This window comes from Larus michahellis, chromosome Z, assembly GCF_964199755.1.
Source record: "Larus michahellis chromosome Z, bLarMic1.1, whole genome shotgun sequence".
Lineage (NCBI taxonomy): Eukaryota > Metazoa > Chordata > Aves > Charadriiformes > Laridae > Larus > Larus michahellis.
In genome coordinates, this window is record NC_133930.1 from 80,631,571 (window position 1) to 80,656,262 (window position 24,692).

Sequence of the window (24,692 nt, forward strand, 5' to 3'; positions counted from 1 at the left end):
ACACTGGATTTATTTGGGCAGTTCTATAAATATTAGACAGCAAGAACATGGAAAGCTTAATCACCCTTCTGCTTCCCCTTTTCTCTCTCTATTCCCATGTTACAAATGGCATACATGACAATTGCCTGTGATGGTTTTTGTCAGGGTTAGGTTAATGGTTGGGCTAGATGATCTGAAAGGTACCTTCCAACCTAGGCAATTCTATGATTCTATATGTATGTATAAATATATAAAAAAATGTACACACCATATTCACATAAGCAATGCATGCTTTAATTGCTTATTCAAAAATTCTCCATCAGTGCCTCTTCTAGTGAAGCTGTGAACCTGTTACAGTAAGACAAGTCACATGTAATAAAGGAATTTCTCCAAGTCAAAAATAGTAAAAGCAACACTGTTCAAGAGGAAAATAGGACAGATGTAAAAAGTGAGGAAAGAAGTATCAGACAAAATATTTTTCTATACAATTTAGTGTGCATAATTATAGATCCCAGATATGATTTATGTTTTGCCTTTGAAGTTGTAGTGGGTTGACTCCAAACATCAGCTAAATCCCACACAGCTGCTGGCTCAGTCTTTTCCACCAGCGGGACAGGGTAGAGAATAAGAAGACCAAAAGTGACAAAGCTCATGGGTTGAAATAAAACAAGTTTAATGAGCGAAGAGGGGGTAACTTGTCCCTAAAGCCACCAAGTGATGCAAAGGCAATCAGTCACCACTTCCCACAAACAGATTGATGCCCAGTGAGTCTCCAAGCAATGGCTACCTTCCCCTAAAGCCCCTTCCCAGAAGTGAAAAAAGGTAAATCCATCACAGCCAGAACCTACTACAGAAGTCCATAGCGTATTGGTCCATAGATTGTAAATCATATTGTCTGACGTTTTCATGAGAACATGCTGTATCACTTTTTAAGTGACCTTTGATCCTGCTCCAATGGATCGCATAGATAGTTTATGCCCAACAGTCTGTGTACTTAATTGTATTTATTGTGGTCAAGGCAATACAATACATTTCTCTACAGCTCCTACTGACCTCTTGCAGCATCCCAGAAAAACAATATATTTCAAGATGTTAATTTAGTCTGCTTTTGATTTTCCAGTCTGATGCAAATGTTTAGTGACCTTTCTTACCATCTTTTGAGGGCTGATTTCCTTCATCTAGTCATGTGGCCATCAGAAATCTGCCTACTGACCTATCATCTGATGTGCAACCTCAGATAACCCCCATGCATTAGCCTATAAACCAGTGAGAAAGCAGCATCAGAAACATTATTGTGATGATCAGACTGTGCTCTGACCGTTCTCTCCATTTGCCGTTCCCCACCTCTGTTTCACTAGGTTATTCGTGCTTCCCATACGTTCCCATACATGTGGAGTCTACCTCTAAATTGATATATACTATATCAAAACACAACTGCTATTGTTACTAACATATACTGGTAAAATATATTTTGCTGCACGCTTAGCAGGCTAAATTGTTTCCATGTTCTTTTGTTCAGAGGCATTTAAATATATATATTTACACTCGCTAAATGCTGATATCGATATATATCATTGAAAGATAATTAGCGACAATTGCAGTTATACAGCTACTTAACAAAGACTGATACAAGTCTGCCTTTGATGTTTTATATTCTTAATCTAAAGCTATCTTTTGCATCCCAAAGTGTATTTCTTTACAAGGAAAATTACGCAAATTTAAAAAAAAAAAAGAAAATAAAAAGGTTGTATCGGTAAAATTATCTTCTATTTCGTCCTATTTTATTTTATAAGGCTAAGTGGTCACAGGTCAGTTACTGATCACTAAGTGAACAGATTAACCTCCTGTTATTTGAATCTAAGGTACAAAGTAAGAGTCATTGTATTTACCACAGAAGTGTCAGAGACTACGTATTTCATAATGATGTAGAGTGTCGATATGCATGTTAATCCCTTGAGCTCATTAGAAACAGGTATGGGAGGATGGACATTGATAAATAGTTGCTATTCTGAAGAGAATTACTCATTATTTTCTCTCATTGTCTTCATTAGAGTTCCTAGGGATCTACATTATGAAGAATGAGAGGAAAAATCACTTTTCATTTCTTCAGGGACAGGCCCCGTGTTTCATGAAAGAGTTGCAATTTATAATTAAAAGTCAGAAAGATTCAAGAGGTATATTTTCAGAAATTTATGATTGAAGCCATCATTCACCAAAGGTAATCCTCTTTTTGTGTGCACCATTATATTCTCATTTTTATGACTGGTAGGGGTATGTAATCAGAAAAGATTGCAACATCAGTTCTGTGACTTTTCTGTTGAAAGATGATTTGCTCTTAGTGTTCAGACTGCACGTTTGGCAGACAAGGTACCTGTCAATCAGTGCACACTCGTGGATGTTTTTTATCTCTTAAAAACAATTTTTGGTGAAAGGACACAAGCTGAAATGGGTATGAAACAAAGGCATTTATATCTGTGGTCTTATTCTGGATCAGTAAGGAGTAAACCACTGAAGCTCCATCTCTTGTAAGGACACAAACCTTTTAACGTTTTTCAAAAATCTCATTGTTTCAAATGGGGAGAAAACAGCTTTTCCATGCGGTACTTTAACCTCTAGGCTTCTTCAGAAATTGAAGTGATAGAGTTAAGTAAACTAAGAAATTTTGGGGAGCAAGCTGTACAGCAAATAAAGTATAGAAGGGAGGCGAGGGCATACGCAGGCACTGGTCCTGCTTTGGCATCTCTGCTGGAAGCCTCATAGCGGGTCTGTGCTGCAGCCCATGTTTATCTTTTTGGAAATTAATTTGCCTATGCAGGAGTGGAGAAGAGAGGATAAGCATTGATAAATATCCCAAGAAATTTGACTTAAAGGAAATGAAATTGTCAGTTTACATTTCTGGTGCTCATTCAGAGAGCAGTAAGATAGAAAAATATTTTTAGACTCGTTCAAACCTTTGCTTTTTTATCTGAAAGAACAAAGGGAACACATTGAAGGGAGTGCAGCACCACGGTTGATTTTGCCAGAAACAAACTTACCTACCACAAAGACCCCGCGAATGAATCCAGGAAAATGCCGCATCATATCTGTGCTCCGCATTTGCTGCCAGTGAGGCTGAGATAAGTAGTATCTCCTTCAAGGTATTGTAATGTAAGTGCTTCAGAAGTGACCTCATTTTTCAAAAGTTTTATTGTTAAGTTTGAAGACTAGACAAGGTCATACTGCTTTTACATCATTCTACATGATTTAAGTATATACAAAACTATTTGAATATTACACAGCTTGAAAGGTTGCAAAGGTCATTGTGTCCGAGATACTTCTGTACTTACTGACACATCAGAAGCCAGCACTGAATATTATAGTTCATATTTGTTGTATAGCAAAGATACACTCATTTAGTATCCTTAGTCTTCAAAACTGACACTAATTTGTATGCAGCCATTCCAAAAGAGAAAGTCAACCTCAAAACCAGAGCCAGTTAACGTGATAAGCCCTTAACAGAACACAGATAAAACGGAGGCTCGTGCCGGTGCTTTATTTCCCAGGCTGTAAATGTAGCACATTACAGAGCTACAGAAAAGTGAAGTCTGCCTACAAATACTTAACTGCTTCTGGGTGAAATTTAATTAGGAGAACATTTTCAGTCTTGTTTGATGCCATTGTTACAATTAATACAGAAGTCAAGGATCATTTCAGAGTGTTTCTCCATCCCCTCTTAAAGGGACATATTCCATCCTGCACTTATTTCTGGTTTTGGGACGCCAGTTGCTGTCACTGGGAGAGTACAGTCGTGGTGATTTATAAGTTGTCCCTTATGTCAATGGTGTTCACCAAGACAAGAAAATAAAATCAAAGGGAAAAAAGTTTGATTCTAGACCGTAATCTGATTCTAATCTGTTCTGTTAAATCTGAAGTATTACAGAGGAATGGAGAGTTATTTCAGACTTATGCTGCTGACACTGGGAGAAGAATTTGGAACTATGGCTGCACAATGGCATTTAAAGAAAGCTTCTTGGTAGCTAAGGAATAATTCTGTTAGAAAAAGCCCTAGTATGTTGGTTGAAATTGTAAGGGCATCGCATATGTGATTTTTTTATAAATTATCACAGAGTGTTATCGCAATGTATGGAGCTCTCTTTGCATGTTGTGAAGACTGCTGGCAGATGAAAGCTGACACAGGACGTAAGGATGAAAATACTCAGCTCTAAATTAGTACTAAAAAAAATAACTATGTTAGGTATCATGACAACACTATTTTAACATGCAGATGAATAGATAACAATTACAATTACTAAACCATGAAAGATTAATTCAGAATCAAAACGGAAGTTGCAAAAGGTGAATAACATGAAAAAAAAATCACTTAAGAACACAACAAATATTTCAAAAGACTATTAAAGCAAGTTGGTAAACTAGGGAGCCTAATTTTCGGAAATGGCCTTCCATTTTTGGGGTATGGTCAACTAGTGAAATAGCTACATGCTATTCTTCATATCTGTAATTAAATTCAGGGTCAATTGATCTCCCATAATAGGAAAATGGGTTTGGGCCTCTTTAAATATTGTGTGTGCCCTAAAGATATAAATATGATGTCTTTTCTTTTTTTCTTTTATTTATTTATTTATTTGTTTGTTTTTGTTTTGTAAAGCCTAAAGTGCAAAATATGGGCAGCAGGTAATTTAGGAATACACTTGTCCTCCATTATTCAGATTTCTTTTTTTCTCTTTAGAAGTACCATCATGATTGACTTTCTCTTTAAAATTGCTCACTATGCTTGAAGACCACTCCATATATACATCATTAAGGAATGCTGTTAACACAGTTACAGACAAGACAGTAACAGTCTAGTGGCTTTTGTTATGCAGCACGAAGTAAAAAAAAAAAGAACAAACTTAGCAGTGTTGCACAGGACCTCAACATTTCTTACACATACTTTTACCTTTACAAGACTCTTCTTTAGAAGTCTTTAAATGTCTAAGCCTTATAAAATAAATACTTGTATAAATACAGTTTAAGGATTAAGTCATTTTATAGAGGCAGGGTGTTCTGTTTGTTAAAATGTGACAGTTTAAGTGACACTATCAGAAAACCGCCACCAATATATCCCCAATTCATGTATGTAAAATTCCTGTCCGCTATTCTACTAGAGTCTTTCACAGTTCAATGGATAATATATTTTCTCTGTGGTGGAGAATGTGTGATTAAATGCAGGTTTTTGAAATCCAAACCATTTTGTTTCCAAAGTAAACTCTGCCCTTTGCAGACTGTGGGCCAGCTAGCTGTTTGCCTGGGAAGCAGTGCCCAGGTTCATACTTCAGCGTTTTGGTGAGAATGTGACAGTGACAAAAAATAAGTCCAGTGGCATTTGCTAAAACATGCAGCTATATCTATCTATCTATCTATCTCTCTCCACGTCAGCATGTTATGAAATTAAAAGGGTGGCAGTAATCCCAAATGCTGTTATTTCAGGTAACAGATAAAACGTCCCCTCGCTCCTTGTCCGTTTTTTTTTTTTTAAACGTAGGTGCTACTCTAACGTCATCATGGAGCGCTTTATTCCAAGGAAACTCAGGGTGCTCTACAAAGTTTGGTGTTGTTATCTCCATCATCAGCGGAAACGGAGGCACAGGGGAGAATGTCCCCTCTACTGCTCCACTTTTCCTCCTAAAGCCTACTTTTTAAATTGGGGTCCTCGCTGGCTATCATGTTGTTAAAACAACGTAGTGTGTATGGATCATTTCTGTAGATGAGGCATGATAAAAATCAGCTTCCTTGTGGCTCACTGGCATATGTCTGAAAGGACATAGTTGGGAATGGAGGGTGGCAAGGGCCCAGCTTTGATGAACTCCTACGACACCTCTTGCCCTCGTGCCTGGGGGAAAGGCCGTGAGTGCCACCAGAAGAACAGCATACCGAGCGGGTCTCCTGGTGGAAAGGGAGTTGTTCCTCCTGTGTGTCTCTTAGCACCTGAACCCTGCACCCCACCTTTTACCTCCTCACAGAAATTGAGGAGGTTTCTGACGGCAGTAGTTGGGCAGGCAGCTCCATCCAGGGTTGTGCGCACACCCCCAGGCAACTCACAAAACGGGCTCGGGATTTCTGATGCGCTCTTTGCCTTTACCTATGCGGGAACTTAAGATGAGATACCACAAGTAGCCTGGCGTCTCATCTCAGCCTCCTTGCAGAAGCGCATCTCAAGCAGAATTAATAAACTTTGGCAAATTCATTAACTTCTTAATATACTGATAGCAGATTTTGTTCCATATGCAAACAGGTCACCTCTTTCAAGGAAAATAACATTAGTGGTGATACTAAACAGAAAAGATGGAGGCTGCGTCTATAGCATGCAAAATAGAGAGGGAAAACAGAGTTGGTTAGGAAAAGCCTTTGGGTGCATGGACTCTGCTGTTTGGATGAAAAGTGATGAAAGGTAGCTTGTAATATCACAGGTACTGCGTTTTACAGTACCACAGAGTATCTTCCAAAATATATGTCATAAATACTGACAGTGTTTGATAGGCACAATTACTATAATGCAGTCATCCCCAAGTAAACTTATTGCTAAAAGCTGCAGTATCACTTTTTGCAAGTAAGATGACAGTATGATTTATGGAGAACTCGTCAGCCCAATGTTTCTAAAGCTGCAAATGAGCTTTGTCATGCTATTTCTCTTCCCTTGTAAAAAGGATGCTGCTGTTTTTTCCCTAACACGTTTCAACGAGTGTGAACAACTCAAAGGAAAACTAGAAAGATAATTCCACAGCAGAAGGGACAACACTAACAGATTTCAAGGACAAAATCGGATTGGATCATTTAAAGGGCAGGCTTAGACCTCCTTGCGAAAGACAGTTAGCGGCCTACCATAAAATGAGCACTTGTTCATGAAAAACCCACTCAGCATCCTACAGGCTTTGCACAGTTTCTTCTACGGGGGGACTTGTAGGTACACCGAGAGCTGTGATGCCCAACGAAGATCCACCTCAGTCCTCCGCTGTGCAGCCCAGCAGCTCTGACCGCAGGGTGATCCTGCCGTACCACGACCACGGGAGGATGCGGACGTGCCGGGCATAAATCGGAGGGTCGATGACGTTCTTACGGTGCGTGTCGTTGTCGAAATTCCCCTGGAACACCTGAGGGGCAAGTAACGAGAAGGTTTACACTTGCGTGGCTTAAGGAACAGCTGTGGTACGCTCCTGATGTCCCTGGGCCCCTCCCTGGTCTCCATCCTGAATTTTGATCATCCAGGCACCCAGCTGATGCGGCAAAGAGAGCTTGCCTTTGCTAAGACCTGGGGATTTCATTGCATGCCAGGCACCTTGGAGCTGGGTATAGGCATGGCAGGCTCAGCCCCAGCGCAGATTTAGCCTTCAATTCAGAGCTTAATCTGCTGTTCTGCCAACACCCAGGGCCCCGCTCTGAAAGTTACATAAAAATCATTAACATTTAAAAAATTAAATGTCTTTTTACTTGGCATTTGTATCGTGTCAAATTAATCCCAGGAGATCCTGTTATTGTTTCCAACAAAATAACATTAATAATTAAAGTTAAGAAGCTTTTTTACTGTATCACTTATGAGTGCAGCTTGGATGCAACTATATACACCCTCAAAAAGTTAGTGATTATCCAGGATGCTATCTACTTCTGTCAAACAAAAGTCAGCGTATGAATTAACGACATTGGATTGTGATCAAATTAAAAAATCCTAGCACAGTACAGTGCATGTTGTGATGTTATTTGCACTAGTGCGGGTTAACCAATACATAAGTGAGCTCTCAAACTTCTGCCTGTGTTAAAACAACGCTGGATTTTTCCCCTGGCAGCCACTATTTAAATTCAAAGGCCACAGCACCACTTTTTGGCAAAATGATCAAATTATCCTCTTGGGATATTTTCAGTTTTTATGGGAAATGTTCATTCTCTTCAAATGTCAGCCAATTCACTTTTTATTTGTAAAAACTGTATTTGATGGCTTTTCGACTTGAAAGGAATGAGTTTCGTTTGCATCATGCAGAGGAGGAATATAGACCTCCTGAAGAAGTGCCTGTATGACTGAATTAGTGCAAAATGACAAATTTCCTGGAAGTTCTTAAGGAAAATGTCAGAGGTTGAATTCAGAAGAGGCTGATCAACTATTTCAGCTCAAGCTGGTTCTTTCGTGACATGTTTACAAAGCAGCACTACATGAAAATCTTCACTTTTTGGTCTCTATGCTGCACCTTTTCTTTGAATTTCCAAAGCTTCGCTCAAGTGCTATCAATTTGGCATCTCAAACAAAGAGTGTATCCTCCACAAGCGGTGCTCTTTCACAAGTGATAAATTTTCCTTCTCATCTGGCATCTCACGAACACAGAGATGGGAGCATTAAAGCACCTAGGAGTTAAGATGGATGGATAAAATCACAGAGAGACTGACCACAGAAACAACAGTGTTGTGAATCGAAGGGAAAAAAACATATTTACCACATGAAAATTTGTTTGTTCTCCAAGTACAGTGTTGATTACGTGAGTCAGCTGGAGCTTGGGCTAACAAGGATGCACCTGAATTTGAGTTTCATTTGTGGCAATATAGCATACAATAAAAGGCAGTAAGATTATTATTAAAGTTACAGAGTGGCATCCCCCAATATACAATATGCAGCTAGGAAAGCTTAAATTTTTTTCACTTGATTTCTTGCGCATGCATGCAAAGTATCTGTTGATTGATTGGGGTTTTTTTACCAATCCAGATGATAAGCAATTGCAGAAGTGCAGACAATTCTTGCTGCAGAGCTACTGGAAAAGACTTTTACTCTCTATTTTATTTTCCCCGTGTAAGATGTATTTCAGAGGTAACATTTAAATGAAGGCTTGGAACAAAAAACATTGTTGTTTACCAGAAGAACCCATCTACAGCCCCAGTATTTGTATCCACATACAGCTATGAAAAATAAATAAAAGTATGCGATGCAAACCAAGCAACAAATACAGCTGAACAAGGTAGGATTATGTCCTTTACTTAGAGCAAGAAAATGAGAATTAAATTTTATTTCTACCTGATAAGTGATTTCATTAGCACTTGAAGTAAGACTCATCTGTTTCAGAGGTTAATTTATGCAAATCTGAAATTCACCTTCCCACAAAATTCAAGATTTGGTTTCAAGAAATTAACTAAACGCATTGGATCCGTAAAAAGATGTTAGGGAAATAAATTTATCAGAAAGTGAGGCAAGCTTTGTCAGCATCCTCAGATGTGGCCTGCATGAAATGTATATTCTAAGAGCAAATTTACCGCATGTTTTTGCTGTGGACCCATGGCAAATTTCTTACAGGGAAAATATATTCTTTCTCAGTCTTCATTTTACTTCAGCTTAAGTTCACTAACGGAGGGATGACAAAGGACAAAATCTGTACATCTGGCTTATCAGTAGAAAAAAGCTATTTCTGTAGCCAAATGCCTCTTTTCTTTAATTACCTGCTGCTTTATGCCGAAACAGTCAATATTAAATGAACCACCTAAGCAATTAGAAGATCTTGAGTAGCCAGTAGCCTCATACCATAAATGTTCACTCCTTACATTTCTTTCTGAGAAGTTTGTTTCAGTATACAACACCTCTGAGGACAGTAACTGTTTATTAGCATTCAAGAAGCTGATGTTGAAGTTAAAACACATAGCTCTATGTAATTTTTCAGATGAAAAAAATGCCCAACGATAATAAAACCCAAGCTGGTTGGTGGTCAAGGAATAAAGAGCAGAGTTATTAACGCGTCAGTGCATAAAGCCTCGGACATCTTCGTTTTGAGTTTTGGGTGGGTGCAGATCTGGTTCTGCCTTATCTTTAACAGCAAATACACAGAGTGAAGTGGCAAGATGGCCACGAGCACAGAAGAACATCCTTTAGCAAACTGTTGAATGAACTAAGTCTCTTCAGCCTGAAAGGAGATGTGATAGATGTCTATGAAATCATAAGCGGCATGGAGAAAATCAATAGTGGGCAATATTGCAGTGTCCCCTTATCAGAGCCACGAGGGGACGAGGAATGATAGCAGGTTTGTCCTGAGCCACGTAAAGGTCACAGTTCCCCGTACAACACATAATTAAACAGTGGCACTGTTTCCGCAGCCTTTAGCTACTGTTAAAGATCAGATAAATTGTTAGGGACAAAACCAGCAGGTGCTATTAAAAATACAGACAGGAGAAAGCCGGCAGCTGGGAAGGTACACTAGGGAAGAATAACAGCATTATTTTTTTTTTATTTCTGTAGTCATTGGCTACAGGGTGCTCCCTCCCTTGGACACGGCTCCAGCCTCACCCAGCCCAGCAGCTCCCACCTTCCAAGGTGCCCATGCGGGTAAAAGTCGACTGAAGCTCCCGCATTTTGACACTCCTGTTCTAGAACGTTGAAGATTTTGACGTGGATATATCTATTTATATCAGTCCGCATACTTGAAAGGTGTAACTTGCTAAAACATTTGCTCAGCAGCTTCAGCAAGTTTACACATACACACCCCACACACGTGTGTAGCTCCTCTGTAGCTAAGTCTCTTACAGCTGCTATTAAAATAAAAAAGTAGAAAAATCATGCTGTTGAGCTTTTAAGTATGGTAGCTCACTCTGTGATCAGTTCATGCAAAAGAGAATGAAAACCTGGAACGTATGTACTGATATTCTCTGAAAAAAAGATTTCTGAAATATAAAAAAGTCTTGTATGTTATTGTGTCCAACAAGCAATTTGGATGTCTTACCTTCAAACTAAGATTTTTCAATAGAACTAGGTGTTTTGTGGAATAAGCAGCAAATCTGAATAACGACAATATAAATTGATTCATATTTTAAAAAGAAAACTATGGTACGTTTTATAATAGAATAACTGAGAAGAAATACCTGAAGAACTTGGGAAAAGTGGAATTTATTACAAGTGAAGTTTGCTTTGCTCCAAATGTAGAGCTGGAAGCCGGGTTTTAGGGCACATCCATTAACAGGCGGCTGCAGTGGGAAAGATTGTTTGTGGTGGTGTGTCAATGGACGGTCGAGAAGGATGAAAATTCTCTCCACAGAGAATCTTTCTGGATCTCACATCTTGCAGAAGCTTAAATTGCATGAAAGGTCTGCATCGGCCATGGCATTATTGGTTTCTGCTATTTATGGTAATGGCTGAGAGTTGGGACTTTAATATTCAGGCCTCAGATGGTGAAGTCACTGTATTGTCTGCTGTACCTGAACCATATTTTTTATTCTGAGCAGAATATTTTAAACACGTTATTTAATGTAACAGTTAATTATGCTTACATTACAGGCAGATTATTTTAAAAGAATAGCTAGACCGAGCTTCTGTTTGAAGTTTACTTCAGTGCACAACATCTCAGTCTTTAGACAAAGGGGGCACTGCTCATTTAAAATTTAAAAAAAAAAGTGCATGGAAAGTAATATTTGACAGACATATTCCTTTATTTTGGAAACATTTTATTTCTTTACTACTATTCACTGAAGAAGACTTGCATAAGCAAGAGAGGGAATTCGCAGATTTGAACAGACCATTTACTTGCTTTAAAGTTTTTTGTTCATGGTGGAATAACTCTTTTCACCATGAAGTGAACAACACCAGGTAAAAGATGATGAAAGATCTCTTGATTTCTCACCAGAAGTAGAGCTGCTGTTTATAAGTATACTCCATCCTGTGGAAGATGCTTTCTGCTATAGGACACTGGGCAGGGTTTTTATTAGCATATATATGTAAACGCATACATATGTGTGTGTGCACGTGTATTTTTGGACTGAGTAAGAGGAGAAAAAAGATTCTTTCTTTGCAGTTGGTATACAGAAACCTCTGTGGGTGGGTGTAAAATTTGTATTTTACACCCAGGAGGAGCCATCCTCCTTTCTTCTTCTTCATCAAGCACTTTTCTCAGGACTGGCTGAAGAGACAAGAGTTGGTTGGCATGCAATGGATAGCTATGCAAAAGGGTCCAGTGCTAGGAGAAGGACAGTTTTTTCCCCCTTGGTGAATAAGAATATGTATTACGTGACCTTTATTATTTCTTCAAATTCAGAATAGGTGTCTTGCAAAACATGCTGTCACATTCTTGTTATTTTTTCCACTTCATCCATCTACTGATGCTACTAAAATGTGAATTTACTCCACTGTACATAGTTTGTAAGTGCTTTATGATAGAAGGTTCAAAGCCAAGTAAAAAGAGAAATGTTTTGAAGACCAACCTCCCTCCAGAAATGCTTATAGAAATTCAAGGTAGGGAGTTATAGTGAGCATTATAATTAATGTTAGTATGAGCCTGTCTTCTTCCTTCAGCTCTCAGTGCGGTATGAGGGAGAGTGATATGTGTGCTGGGGGCAGAACCTAGAAAAAGTATAGCTAGATCTTCATCTGATACAAATCATATTAACTCAGCTGGAAGTAATAGAAGTCACTCATAATTTAAACCAGTGCAGAAAAAAAAAAAAAAAAAAAAAAAAAATAATAAATGACAACAACAATAACAACAACAACAATAATAACAACAACAACAAATAATCATCATCACCTTTAACTGTCAAGTATGTAGATTATATGTAGGAACTGAATCTATCATTTTAAACCAGGTGTTGTAACAATTAAACACCACACAGAAAAAAACATTAGCAAATCTAGCAGAAAGATTTTTAACCTGATATGATCTACCTTTATATTTATAAGTAGGTTCCTGTCTTCCTTTGCTATGGAACAAAGGATGGAGTATACTTATAAACAGCAGCTCTACTTCTGGTGAGAAATCAAGAGATCTTCACCATCTTTTACCTGGTGTTGTTCACTTCATGGTGAAAAGAGTTATTCCACCATGAACAAAAAACTTTAAAGCAAGTAAATGGTCTGTTCAAATCTGCGAATTCCCTCTCTTGCTTATGCAAGTCTTCTTCAGTGAATAGTAGTAAAGAAATAAAATGTTTCCAATTAACTAGACATGGAAAGCACGTAACTTATAACAAGTTCACCATTTTATGCACAAATCCAATGGATATTTGCATACTGGACATTGTCTACCTGCAGTTAATTGCACTGCTGATGGCTAATAATGACTGACAGTGCTGCAGACTGCTACAATCCTTTAGGCTACTTTCGAGTGTTCTCATCATATTTGAAAAAACACACGCTAAAATGCCATTTGACATTGCAGCTGGCCTTGAGTTATCTACAGCAGGCTGTGCAATTTATAAATCACATGTGGAATGTGATTAAAAACCAAAAAAGTCAAATTTGGTTTGGATGTCCTTAGCTTTGGAGGCATAGTGAGCTACTGACCTCTAGTTGAGAAACACAAGATAGCTATTAGCTCTGGTTCTTTTTCCAGAATATATTTTTTTCCTACTTGCCAGCCTGCAATGTAATTTATTTTGCTTCTTGAAGACAACAGGATAAGCTTTCATATTTTCCAGGCAACTCATTCAAACTATTTAAAATGAATGAGAAAGGCTTCATTTTTTAAAGACATGATTTTTTTTTTACCCCAAGTACCTTTTTGTCTGCCTTCGTAGAAGTTCAGCACAGATGTGAACTCAAATGACCAGCTGTTAAAATCGCAGAAGCCAAACAGGAGCTGCAGGAGCCGCTGTTCTTGGAACAGCTTTTCCATTTCAAATGGTGCAAAGAAGAAAACTGAACACCATATTCCCTTCTGTTTGAAACAACTAATTTGTTGAAGATTGATCAAAGATACAGACTGCACACAGGGCACTTGTGAATATAAGATACCAAATTTTTTTTCCTTTGTATAATAACTTCACAAATGATGAAGAGGCAGAAGTTAACAGCTTCAGGAATTCACTGAGATCTGCTGGTACATTGGGATTCATCCTGTAAAGAGCTGAAGAGTGAGATGCTCAGCACCAGACAGGATTAAGCTCTTAGCTCTTACTTCAATGCTTTTTAAAGTCACAATATTAATCTGCAAATCATTATTACCAGCCCACCAATATTTCCATAATTTCTGTGTCTGCGACATTCTTTTTGTCTTTGCTTCTTCAGAATGTAACATGACATATTTTTTTAGGACTTTAAAAGTAGTTATTTTTCTTTTATGTCATCTTCCTTTCCCCGAAAGTTTTTGGAACAATTTTTCTCCTAAATTGTTGGATGATTGTACAAGGCTCACAGGATGAGTACAGGATGAAGAAATAAGAAATCTATATATTCTATCCTTCATAGAAGAAATCAAGATATTCAGTTAATAAACAGAATGAAGGAGGGTAAATTATGAATAATTTATGCTTGCTGCTGTTGATAGTTACCAGTATCTATCTTTTTTCTCCTTTCTGTATCTCCAAGGCACAGAAGAAACATTTCATGAAGGTTTCATTTTGCTGTGAAAACATGGTTTCTTTTACAGTGTTCTTGCATTTTGGGTCAAATCTTGTATCTTAAGCTAAGGAAATTGCTGCGGATCATGGAATAGTAGAATGGCTTGAGTTGGAAAGCACCTTAAAGATCACATAGTTCCATCCCCCCTGCCAAGGCCAGGGACACCTCCCACTAGACCAGGTTGCTCAAAGCCCCGTCCAGCCCGGCCTGGAACACCTCCAGGGACAGGGCACACACAACTTCTCTGGGCAACCTGGGCCAGGGTCTTACCACCCTCAAAGGAAAGAATTTCTTCCTGATATCTAATCTAAATCTACCCTCTTCCAGTTTGAAGCCATCACCCCTCGTCCTATCACTCTATGCCCTTGTAAAAAGTCCCTCCCCAGCTTTCTTGTAGGCCCTCTTCAGATACTGGAAGAGGCTATAAGATCTCCCCAGAGCCTTCTCTTCTGCAGGCTGAACAACCCCAACTCTGTCAGCCTGTCTTCATAGGAGATCATGTGCAGAGATGTTACAATCAGACAGGTCCAATGATGCTATTTCTCTTCTGCTCCCCGTGGATGAGGCACAGCATTGCTTCTTCTTTGGCTGTTTTTATTTTTCATTTACATTTTTGTTCCACTGCGCACAGGCCAGAGAATGGCCAGTATTTATGGTGCTATACACATCCAGTGGGCAAATGCCATCAGAGCACACTGCATCGACACACACCGAGCTGGAGCGGTGATGAAGGGTTTGGTGTCGGACTGGGAGGTTTTACTGGGTGACGCTCCATGCCTCTGGCCAAATGCAATTTATGTAATGAAATGGATCATGGAAATAGATTTGCTTGTCAAAAGTGCAGATGTGGCCAAGCTTTTCCCATTTTGAAAAGTGGGATCAAAATTCAGAGTGGTCTTGACAAATTGGAGAAATGGGCAGAAGATCAATGGTCCAATTTAATAATGATAAGTAGCAAGCCAAACCTTAGGAAGTCATAACCAATGTCACAGGTACAATATGGAGAATGATGGAGCAGGCAGTAGCTCTGCACAAAAGATTGAAACACTACAAATAAGCTTAGGAAACCACACTTCAGGAAGAGCTCGTCCCACCAAAATGATCTGAGGTTGAGAAAAGATACCTTTTGAGGAAAGACTGAAAGAACAAGGATTACTTTTTCCCCAAGAAGAAACTGAGTAGAAGCATTAACATGTTTTAATCAAAACAAACTGTCTGAAAAGAGAAAGATAAAATCAGATTTTTATGTCCTCTGGGGACAGGGCGGATATACTACAGGGAGGAGGATAAGCAATCTTTCCACCTTTAAGGATATTTAATACTGGAATAGATTGCTTATATAGTAGTATTTTTATCACTGTCTGTTTCTACAAACATATTAAATAGTAAAATCTGATGGAGAAGGGTGCAGGATATGAGCATTGTACGAAGTGAAGGACAGGTGAATGAGTTAAGCCTTAGTTCTAACAATGAACGATTTGCTCCTACTCCTGGGGTGGCAGGAAGGGACCTGGGGGCTGTTGAATCCCATTTTCTGCTGGGAAGACCTCAGAGGGGATGGGAGGAGAGGAGCGTAGTCTCTGCATAGGTCAGGAGGTATATATTTAGGTGCTATCTCGAGGTACTTTCCTGTCCGACCTCCTATAAAATTCTGCCAAGTTAAGCTAGCATTTCTGGAATGTCAGACTCACTCTGCCATCAGACTTTTGACTTTGAGTCGGGCTGTGGTCCCTGCTTGTATCAGGTGATCTTGCTTGCTTGTTTATTTCGTACAAATTTAAACTCAGAAGTTATAATTTCTAATTTCCAGCTGAGTGTATTTGATCTCACTCTGCTTTTAATTGCTTTTGATTCACTAAAGAATCATAATAAGATGCATCTATTTTATTCTTAGGGATGTTAATTAATATAGGATGTGAGATGTTTTAATAAGACAATGATTAAGAGTTTTCCATTGTTCCTAATGGACTATGCGTATAACAACTAACAATCCAGATGATGATGAAAGCAAAAAGAATTTAATTGCTTTGGCAAATGTTATAAACAAGTGCAGACTGGAACAGTGCTATTAAGTGAGAGTGCATTTTCTTTTGGATTTGCTTGTAACCGTTACTGTGTTTCTCACCAGAGACTTGAATGCATGTTCATCCCCCTTTTCAGTAAAATGAATGCAACAGTTCACTAATGGAAGTTTGGCTTGGAGAAGACATTTCTTTCACAGTAGATATTTTGCTTCTGGTTTTAAATGCCAGGGATTTAAAATGGGATGTGTACAAAGTACTGAAGTGACTATCTGTCATTTATATTGAATGCATTTATGGTACATCTGCGAAAGGTGAGTTGTTTGTTTCCAATTTTTATCTGACAACCAATTATACTAGACACATCCATAATCATTGGTGTCAGGACCTTCTCAGTTGGATGGGTAAAATAACTGATTTTGTTTTCCCTACCTAAAATCCTTTAGAATTTGATGGGGAAAACTCTCAGTGCAGGATAAAACCATAGCAAACTGACATTTGGCTTTTAAGAGTGGCACTTTACAGTGTCATCTTTGGATAATTTTACAAAGGTAACGTGTATGCCGACACACACATACAGTTATGTACGTATTTAATCCAGTAATCTAGGACACCTTCGCCTAATGGTAGTACATTTGATCAATCATTTAAAATGAGTAAAATTTAAAAGATGCAGTTGTCTAATGTATTTTATACATTTTATTAACATATCTTTCATCTCAACTAGACATAATCCCACTAGGATATTTAATAAATAATTCACATTTTGTCAGTTTGCTCAACGTTTCTCTTAAGCAATGCGTATGTTGTAATCTCTTTTTTAACATATGAACAGGTATTTGCAGTATAAAAGTGTTATACAGTTTAAAGGAAAGGTATAATGAATAATATCCTAAATAACAAGCAAAAAGTTAAATGCTTCCAGGTAAATCAATCAGCAAACCTAAACTTTCTCTACACCTCCCATTAAACATTTGCAAAGGAAGTTGTGAAACTTTTATGTTTTTTGTTCATTTAATAGTGTAATAAAAAATAATCTTTTCCTTGGGTATTTGAAACCGTAGTGATTCATTTCTAGGAAAAAAAGAAAAAAAATCCAGAATGGCTAGGTAATGAGGTACACTGAAGATGTGCTTTACAGAAAATTACAGAAAATAGTGCATACTATGAAAATATGCACGGAGACACTGTTTTTGAAACAAATAAACTGCTATTTATATACTTTCTCCTTTAGAGTTAAAGGAAGAAATAATTCCAATAAATGGAGAACTGTAAAGTTTTATGTCCCGTATTTAATAACGTTAAATCAGGTGCATTGCCCTGGTAGGTATGATATTACTGCACTGTGAATGTCATTGTGTTATATGACTCCTTTTTATTCACCTTGACTTTCATCTGTGCGATCCTATGCATATGGAACCCCATAAAGCAGGTAGCATGCAATAACCTGCAGGCTTCCAGCACTGGAGTTACCACAGATGTAGTCCTCTGTAAATGAAACCGAAATATCAATTTACTTTACCTTATCCTTCTTTTGTTTTTCATCTTGATATACGATCCAGTGCTCCCCATCGTTACTGTAAGCAAGCTTGTAGGACCCCACAAACTGGACGTGACCAAAATCTTTAGCTCCTTGGGTAATTATGCCAGTGATTTTTGTAGGGACAAGCAGGTCAACCTAAGAAAAACCAAACAGAAATAAAACAAAACAGAGGAGGACGTAATTAGAACAGTTTCTGTTTGCGGTCTGACTGTACACCACGCCAAAGCGCAGTGGTGCAGCACGTCACACGTTGCTCGCCGGCACTTCTTGGACGCAGGCCGGGAAACCCAGGGTTGCGAAGAAGCTCCTTAGTGCATGGTGAGAGAGGACAACGTCCCACAGCTGGCTTTGCACTGCTTTGCAACTGTGCCCACTGCATGCTGGCACCGTAGACAGTAACGTTCCTTCTCTAAGTTTCAAGTCAATTTACTTTTGTTTTCTGCTCTTTACTTATGCCACCTAATGGCACAACAGGGCTAATCTCATATCATTCGCCATTGTGCCAGGTGCCATACAAGGTCCAAACAACACAGCAGTCTCTACTGCAAATGATTTGTAGCCAAGAATTCCTCCCATGTGCTCCTAATAATCAGAATACAATATCCCAAGCGCCTTTCCATTTCCTTTGCAGTAACAGAATCTGTGCTTTACTAAGTCTTCTAAAACATTTGCTATCACACTTCCTTTCCTGCTGAACTTTTCTTCTCTCTTTAAGCCTTTATTTCTTTTTCTACCTCTAAAGCTCTGACTTTTTCATTCCTTGATTTTTTTGAGTTCTTTATTTTATAATCTTAGCAGAAGACTTTTAAAAATGCAAGGCAGGAATCTTAAAGCCTAATAAAACCTGAGCTTTCAAGTGGCTTTCACATGGGTCAGCACATCTCTGATCAGTTCTTTTGAACCAGAACCCAGCACTGAATATAACAGATTCGGGCCAGATGCCTTGGATTAAAATGATCAAGGAACAGAATACAATAACAGAAGTAAATTGACCTAATAACGTATTTTTAGAGGAAGAATGGAGGAGTTGAATTCCCTATCAAAATTGACATTTTCTTGAAATGTACAGGTAAAACTGAGACTTCATTCTGTGTCCTCCAGCAATGCGGCAAGCCAGAAAAAAAAAAGAGAAAAGGTAGATTTATTTCAAACAATAAATGGCTGCGAAGCAGTCGGTGTTTTTAATATTGTCCGTTAAATCAGGCAAGAGAGACTAATACTAAAAATATTACAATAAAATGAGTGCTGAACTCCAGGAGAAGATGAGTGATATGTTTTTACAGCAAAAAATTAAAAAGAGAAAATGAAGAAATAAAGAATCTGTGGCTGATCAAATGCTGAAAAACCAGTCTTGTGATTTTGGGAAGCTGAGGCTCCCTAAGCAAACTAGATTTTAACTGGAATGTGGGGCAAGACAGAAGAACAGATGTGATACAATGCATAAGAAATTTATCATGAGAAGAGAAGGTAAAATAAACAGGCAGAAGAAGTCAGATAGTCCAAGCCGATGCCTTTGAAAGACGGACACTACAGTTTGGACTCTACAGAGAAGAAAACCCAGAAAAGTGTAAGAATGCATTTATAAGAAAAGAAGAGGCAACATGACTCTTTAGAGCAATCAGACAAGGAATACCAGAGCCCCCTGCCCCAACATTTCAAGACAGGTAGCAAATAATGCGTAGCAAATAATTTTAAGAAAAGGAATAACTTTAAAGCCTCAATACAGAAAAACTACGACAGTAAGTGGAAAATGTCGTTGTCTGCAGATGGACCAAGAGTTTTGGTTCTACCAGAATGAACTAGTTCACTCCCATCTGATAGCAGCAATGTTGCTCAGAAGAGGACCCCAAAACACGAGGGAAATATCCTTGGGAGGCGAAACTCTTTGTTTTCTCTTTGGTCAATGGAGAAAGAGAGGGACTCAATCAATGATCACTCAGAGCAGGAGTCCACTTTGGATGTGCTCATGGACTGCTTGAAGGGATTTCTGTCTTCTGTAAGGAGTGTAGGGGGGCTTGCTTCCATAGCCTAAGTGGGCCTTTGGGAAATGAACACTACTAATTAGTATAAGTCTTTCATGAATTATTGAACACCAGGTCTCCAGACCTTGCTTCCAAATATTTTGGAGTCTAAATGAATAGTCTGTTTTTCAAAAAGGCTGATCTGGTAATTTGTCCACACTTCCAGGCAGCATTTGAACTAAACATTTCAGAGTCAACTTTAGATTCTCTTCAGAAATAATTTTAACATTAGCATTTTCAAGTGTAACCTCTTTTTAGCAGAGAATGCTTCTTATACTAAAAGGTAGTCTTTCCTGTTAGCTTGAAAAAATGCCTCCATAAAAAAGTTGTTTATTTTTAAAATGTTGAAAGCAATGTAAAAAGATTTCACAAATATTTAATATGGCCATGACACTCAGAGTATTTCTCATTGAAATTCAGATCAGGGAGAAAAAATTCTCATTAAGATTCAAGGGATTTCAAAGGTAAAATCACAATAAATCTTTATTATCACACAGATCCAGTGTTAATAAAAATGTCCTAGTAACAATTGTTTTGTGCTTATAGGACATATCCAGTGGCCTTGTACTCTTGTTCAGAAAAATGATGTGGGAAGCTGAAAGGTGATTTGGCATACGTTCAGTCTTTTTCTGAAAGACTTGCATAGCACTATGTGGAATATGTGTGTGCTTGTGTGTGTGTGTTATATTTTAGAAAATGAAAAACGAAAAGAAGTAATGAATAGACATACTCTGTTCTAGGTCTTGACAATAGGGATAATACATATTGCTGGAGATGGAGTAAAAGAATAAAAGGATATAGCACCAGCATCCCCATCTCATACTTTGGTGTCTTATTTACTTATTTATTCATAAGCTGATGAGAAGCCTTCAGGCAATAAAGATTGCTAATAACCTAGCATTAAGGAAATATAGCTTTCAGTCTGTTATTTATTACATTCTGCAAAGGGTTAAACCCCTTGCTTTTCACTCCTGCCACTGCAAGTACTTTAGAACAGAAAGGTGAGAAGAATTTACCCCAATTTCTAGGCAAAACATCTGCATTAAAATAGCTTAAATGTAAGTCATAACTTCCCATCAGGATGCAGAACACATTTATTCAGTTAGTGCAGATTGCAAGTAACAGGCAATCAAACAAATTACCAGGGAGAGAAGTTGAATTAACACACAACCACTATGTACTCCTCAAAGCTGAATGTGATTAACAGGATCAGAATGTGACTTTGGCTTTTTCAGCGCAGCAGAATTTAGAACGAGGTAGAGGCAATTAGTCTGCGACTGATAGGATCATTAGCTGGTTACAAGAAGAACCATGGTTTACAGTTTAATGTACATTTCTACAAGCAGCCGATCAAAAAGCCGTTTAACATCTTGTGTCTGAAAGAACTCTCCTGGGCTATAGCTACTCCCTTTATATGTATCTGTTTCCCACCTTCAGATGTTGAAGACGATTCAGTGTGATTTGGAGGAGAATTTATTTAGGAAAAGCATAAAGATAAATCCAACTGAATAGAAAACATTTTTAACAAACCACTGCACAGATGTACAGCATGAACTGTGTGTCAGTGTGCAGTTTAACGTCGAGCGACTAGTACTTGTACTGTAAGTTGGTCTCTTGATCATGAGAAATCTGTCACATGCATGCTCTGAGTAGCCCAAAGCTAATAAACATCAGCTCTCAGCATCTGACTATTCAGATGTGCCCAGTCTTCATATAGACACCTTTGTAGCTGAACTCCTTGAGAACTGCAACTTAGACATGCGGACAACTTCTGCCTGGCAACGTTCACTTCTCCCAAGAGCAGGAACATAAGGATGAGACACTTCTAGACATATGGGACAGCTGCCCATAAACCAGTTTGGATCTGCAAGCAGTACAACTACATTTCCATGCACTGTTCTTGAGCACAGCTATAAGTCTTCTGGACTCAAGATTGTCCTCATGGTGATGTCCTCACAGGCTCCTGGTTTGGGTCTCTGTTACATCAGGAAACTCAGTACGGGTAGATGTGCCATGAAATATCAACTAAAACTTTCTGAACATCCCCTCCCGACTCCCAACATATCTTTTCCCTCTTCTATATACTTGGTGGAAACAAATTGAGTTCCAGGCATTTGCTGGGACTATTAAGGAGGCAGGATGGCTCATGAATGATAAGCCATGTGTGGACATAATTCAGGAGAGGAAGTGGGTAGCTTTCATGAGATCACGTGGACGATGAGTGACGACACAGCTCCAGTAGTCTCTCCAGGAACAGAAACACACACGGTGACTCTGGCTTACAAGAAGACAAGCCTCAAGAAAATACAAATTGTAGAAGTCTCCAGAACTTCAGACATTAACAGAGGAGATGTATGGCCCTACACGGCAACTGGCTCTGCATGGCCTTGCTTGATCAGGGCAGGTTGGACCAAGGTGACTCCCAGAGGTCCCTTCCAACCTCATCCACTCTGTGACCCTCTGATACCTAGCAGAACCCAGCCACACTGCCCAAAGCATTGGGAAACTAATAAGCACAGGTAGGCTGTCTTTATATTGACAAGCAGCACGGCCCAATGGGTGCAGGTCCGTAAAGCAAGGCAGCTGATATGGAGAACAGGATGCCTACATGGTGCGTGCTGCAGGGTTTTTACCGGCAGCTAGTCTGGACCAACTTTTGAAGCACATCTTTTGGCTTAATTTCATCTGAAAGGAATGCATTTAATGCTCCGTGAGGATACTCCACCATGTGAACTGAAGCATGAAAAGTGAAGACACTCTTTAAAAATAACACACTCCTTATCTACACTGGAATATTAAAGGAGAAGAAGAACTCTCAGAATCCAGGGGCATTGGGTTCTATTTCACAATGAAGATAATGGCAAGATGGCTTACTTGACTGTCAGATCTCTTCATCACAGGACATATAATCTCGGCCTCAATTCAAAGATGCAAAGGAGAAAGATGGGGTGGAAGACTTCAGGAGTGCTGAGGGTTAAGGTTAGTTCAATAATACTTTGAAATAATTTTTTAAAATGTTCAGATACTGTATTTCTGCTCCCAGTATAGCTAATCCCATGCCCAGCTTTTTTTGTAATTTTAGAGATGCCATTTTTTCTGCCAGGTTCTCTTTTATTTACCTTTGTGGGTTTTGTGGGCTGTTTTCTTATCACTTGCTGCCAGACAATGCTGATAGATTTCTGGTTACTCCTACTCTATTTGGCAAATAAAAGAGTCCCTCGGACTAAAAGCACCGGGGATCAAAAAGAAAGAAACCTGGATCTGACGCAGGTGAGAATAAGAGGGAAGCACTGTCAAGACGTGGGCAGTACTTACCCTTAAAAGACTTAAAAAAGGAGGCCTGAATTGTCTCCAGCTGCTAACCCTTAAAAGACTTAAAAAAGGAGGCCTGAATTGTCTCCAGCTGCTACTTTGCCACGGTGCAGATCTACCTATCACATATGCTGTGATAGGTCTTGAAAGGAGGTCTCAGATATTTTGTGATGCTTAGGTAATATTAGAGACTCAAGGTAATGGTAGAGACTCATGGTTGGGCACCTGAATCCCAGCAAGACGGTCTAACGCACTTAAGCTGTCCTGAGCAGATTATTTACTCTTCATTTAAGACGTTGTGACTCCCATGATTTTTCCAGGGTAAACCGTCACACTCACATAGTTGCCACCTGCACCCAAGCCTAAGAAAAGGAGGGACAGGCTTACAGTGTCTACAGCATACAGGCAGAACTGCAGCTCCCCTTTTCTTACTGCATCGGATGTAGGTGCTTAGCATTCTCCTCCATGCCCAAACACTGGAGATAAAAGGAAAATTGGTGATGGCACAGTACGTTTGCTGCAGATGTGAAACATCTTTATGTTTCTAACAACATTTCAGCAGCATTCCTTGTTTGTAAACTATGAAGCTTAGCATTTCAGGCTGTTTTCCAAAGGCTCATATTAAAAAAAACCAAAACTCATCTCAAACTATAATCCATCATGCCTAATTGCATCTAAAAATTTTGAAGGAAAACACACTCTTGGTAGAGAAATCTAATTTCCATCACAGCATCATAAAGAGCAGAGTGTTTTTAGTGTAGTCACTTAAATATACACTACTAGGGTAAATACTTATTAATAAAACCTGAAAAAATTACAGTAAGAAAATAAGTTATGACACACAAGGAAATGCTCTAGAAGAAACCATAATAATTTGACAGGAAGAAGCATTTCAGAGTGTTTTTTTCAATAATCCACTACAAAGGATTTTCATTCTTTCTAAATAAAATAAAATATATTTACATTTAATTGTGTCTGTATTAGCTAGCATAAGTTTAAAATTAAACTTCTTCTCATGAACCCAGGTGGAGATGGATTGGATTGATGGATTGGATGGAGTTGGAGGTGGATAAGATTGGAGTGCCATTCTTTTTCTTCTTCAAAAATGTGGGGTTTGTTTTGCTTTCTTCTTTTTCAGTTCAAGCTTAGACCTTCAACAGGATTTTAACATTGTGCCCCTATATTTTTAATGTCTGCAGTCCTCTATGCAAAGATAATAAATACAACTCTTATTTACTTATTTACTCTTATATGCCTCTTCTTAAAGAGCATGTTCCCTCCAAATTGCTTTATGGCTGCAACTGCATATAAGAAACAAGTTAGAAAGAATACCATGTACCGTCACCCGTCCCCAGTACAATTTAAAAGCGAGAAACCAGGGTGTGAGGCCTGTTGCTTGAAATCTCCATGGGCCATCAAAAACACATCTCAGGGCATTATTCTGAAATTTCTGAAGTGAAACACACACACATGATCACAGGTCACTCAATTTC

The 24,692-nt window shown here is 38.7% G+C and overlaps 1 protein-coding gene across 2 annotated transcripts in view; it reads right to left on the reverse strand.

Annotated features, from left to right (window-relative positions):
* Positions 1-4,618: 4,618 nt before the first annotated feature.
* Positions 4,619-24,692, reverse strand: part of EDIL3 (EGF like repeats and discoidin domains 3) — a 268,965-nt gene continuing 248,891 nt past the window's right edge. For both annotated transcript variants that reach the window (XM_074569401.1, XM_074569400.1), the window contains 2 exons: positions 17,846-18,001; positions 4,619-7,106 (listed from right to left, as the gene is read on the reverse strand). In XM_074569401.1, the coding sequence (XP_074425502.1) occupies positions 6,957-7,106; positions 17,846-18,001 (306 nt within the window). In that variant the 3' untranslated portion in view covers positions 4,619-6,956. The remainder of the gene's footprint in view (positions 7,107-17,845; positions 18,002-24,692) is intronic.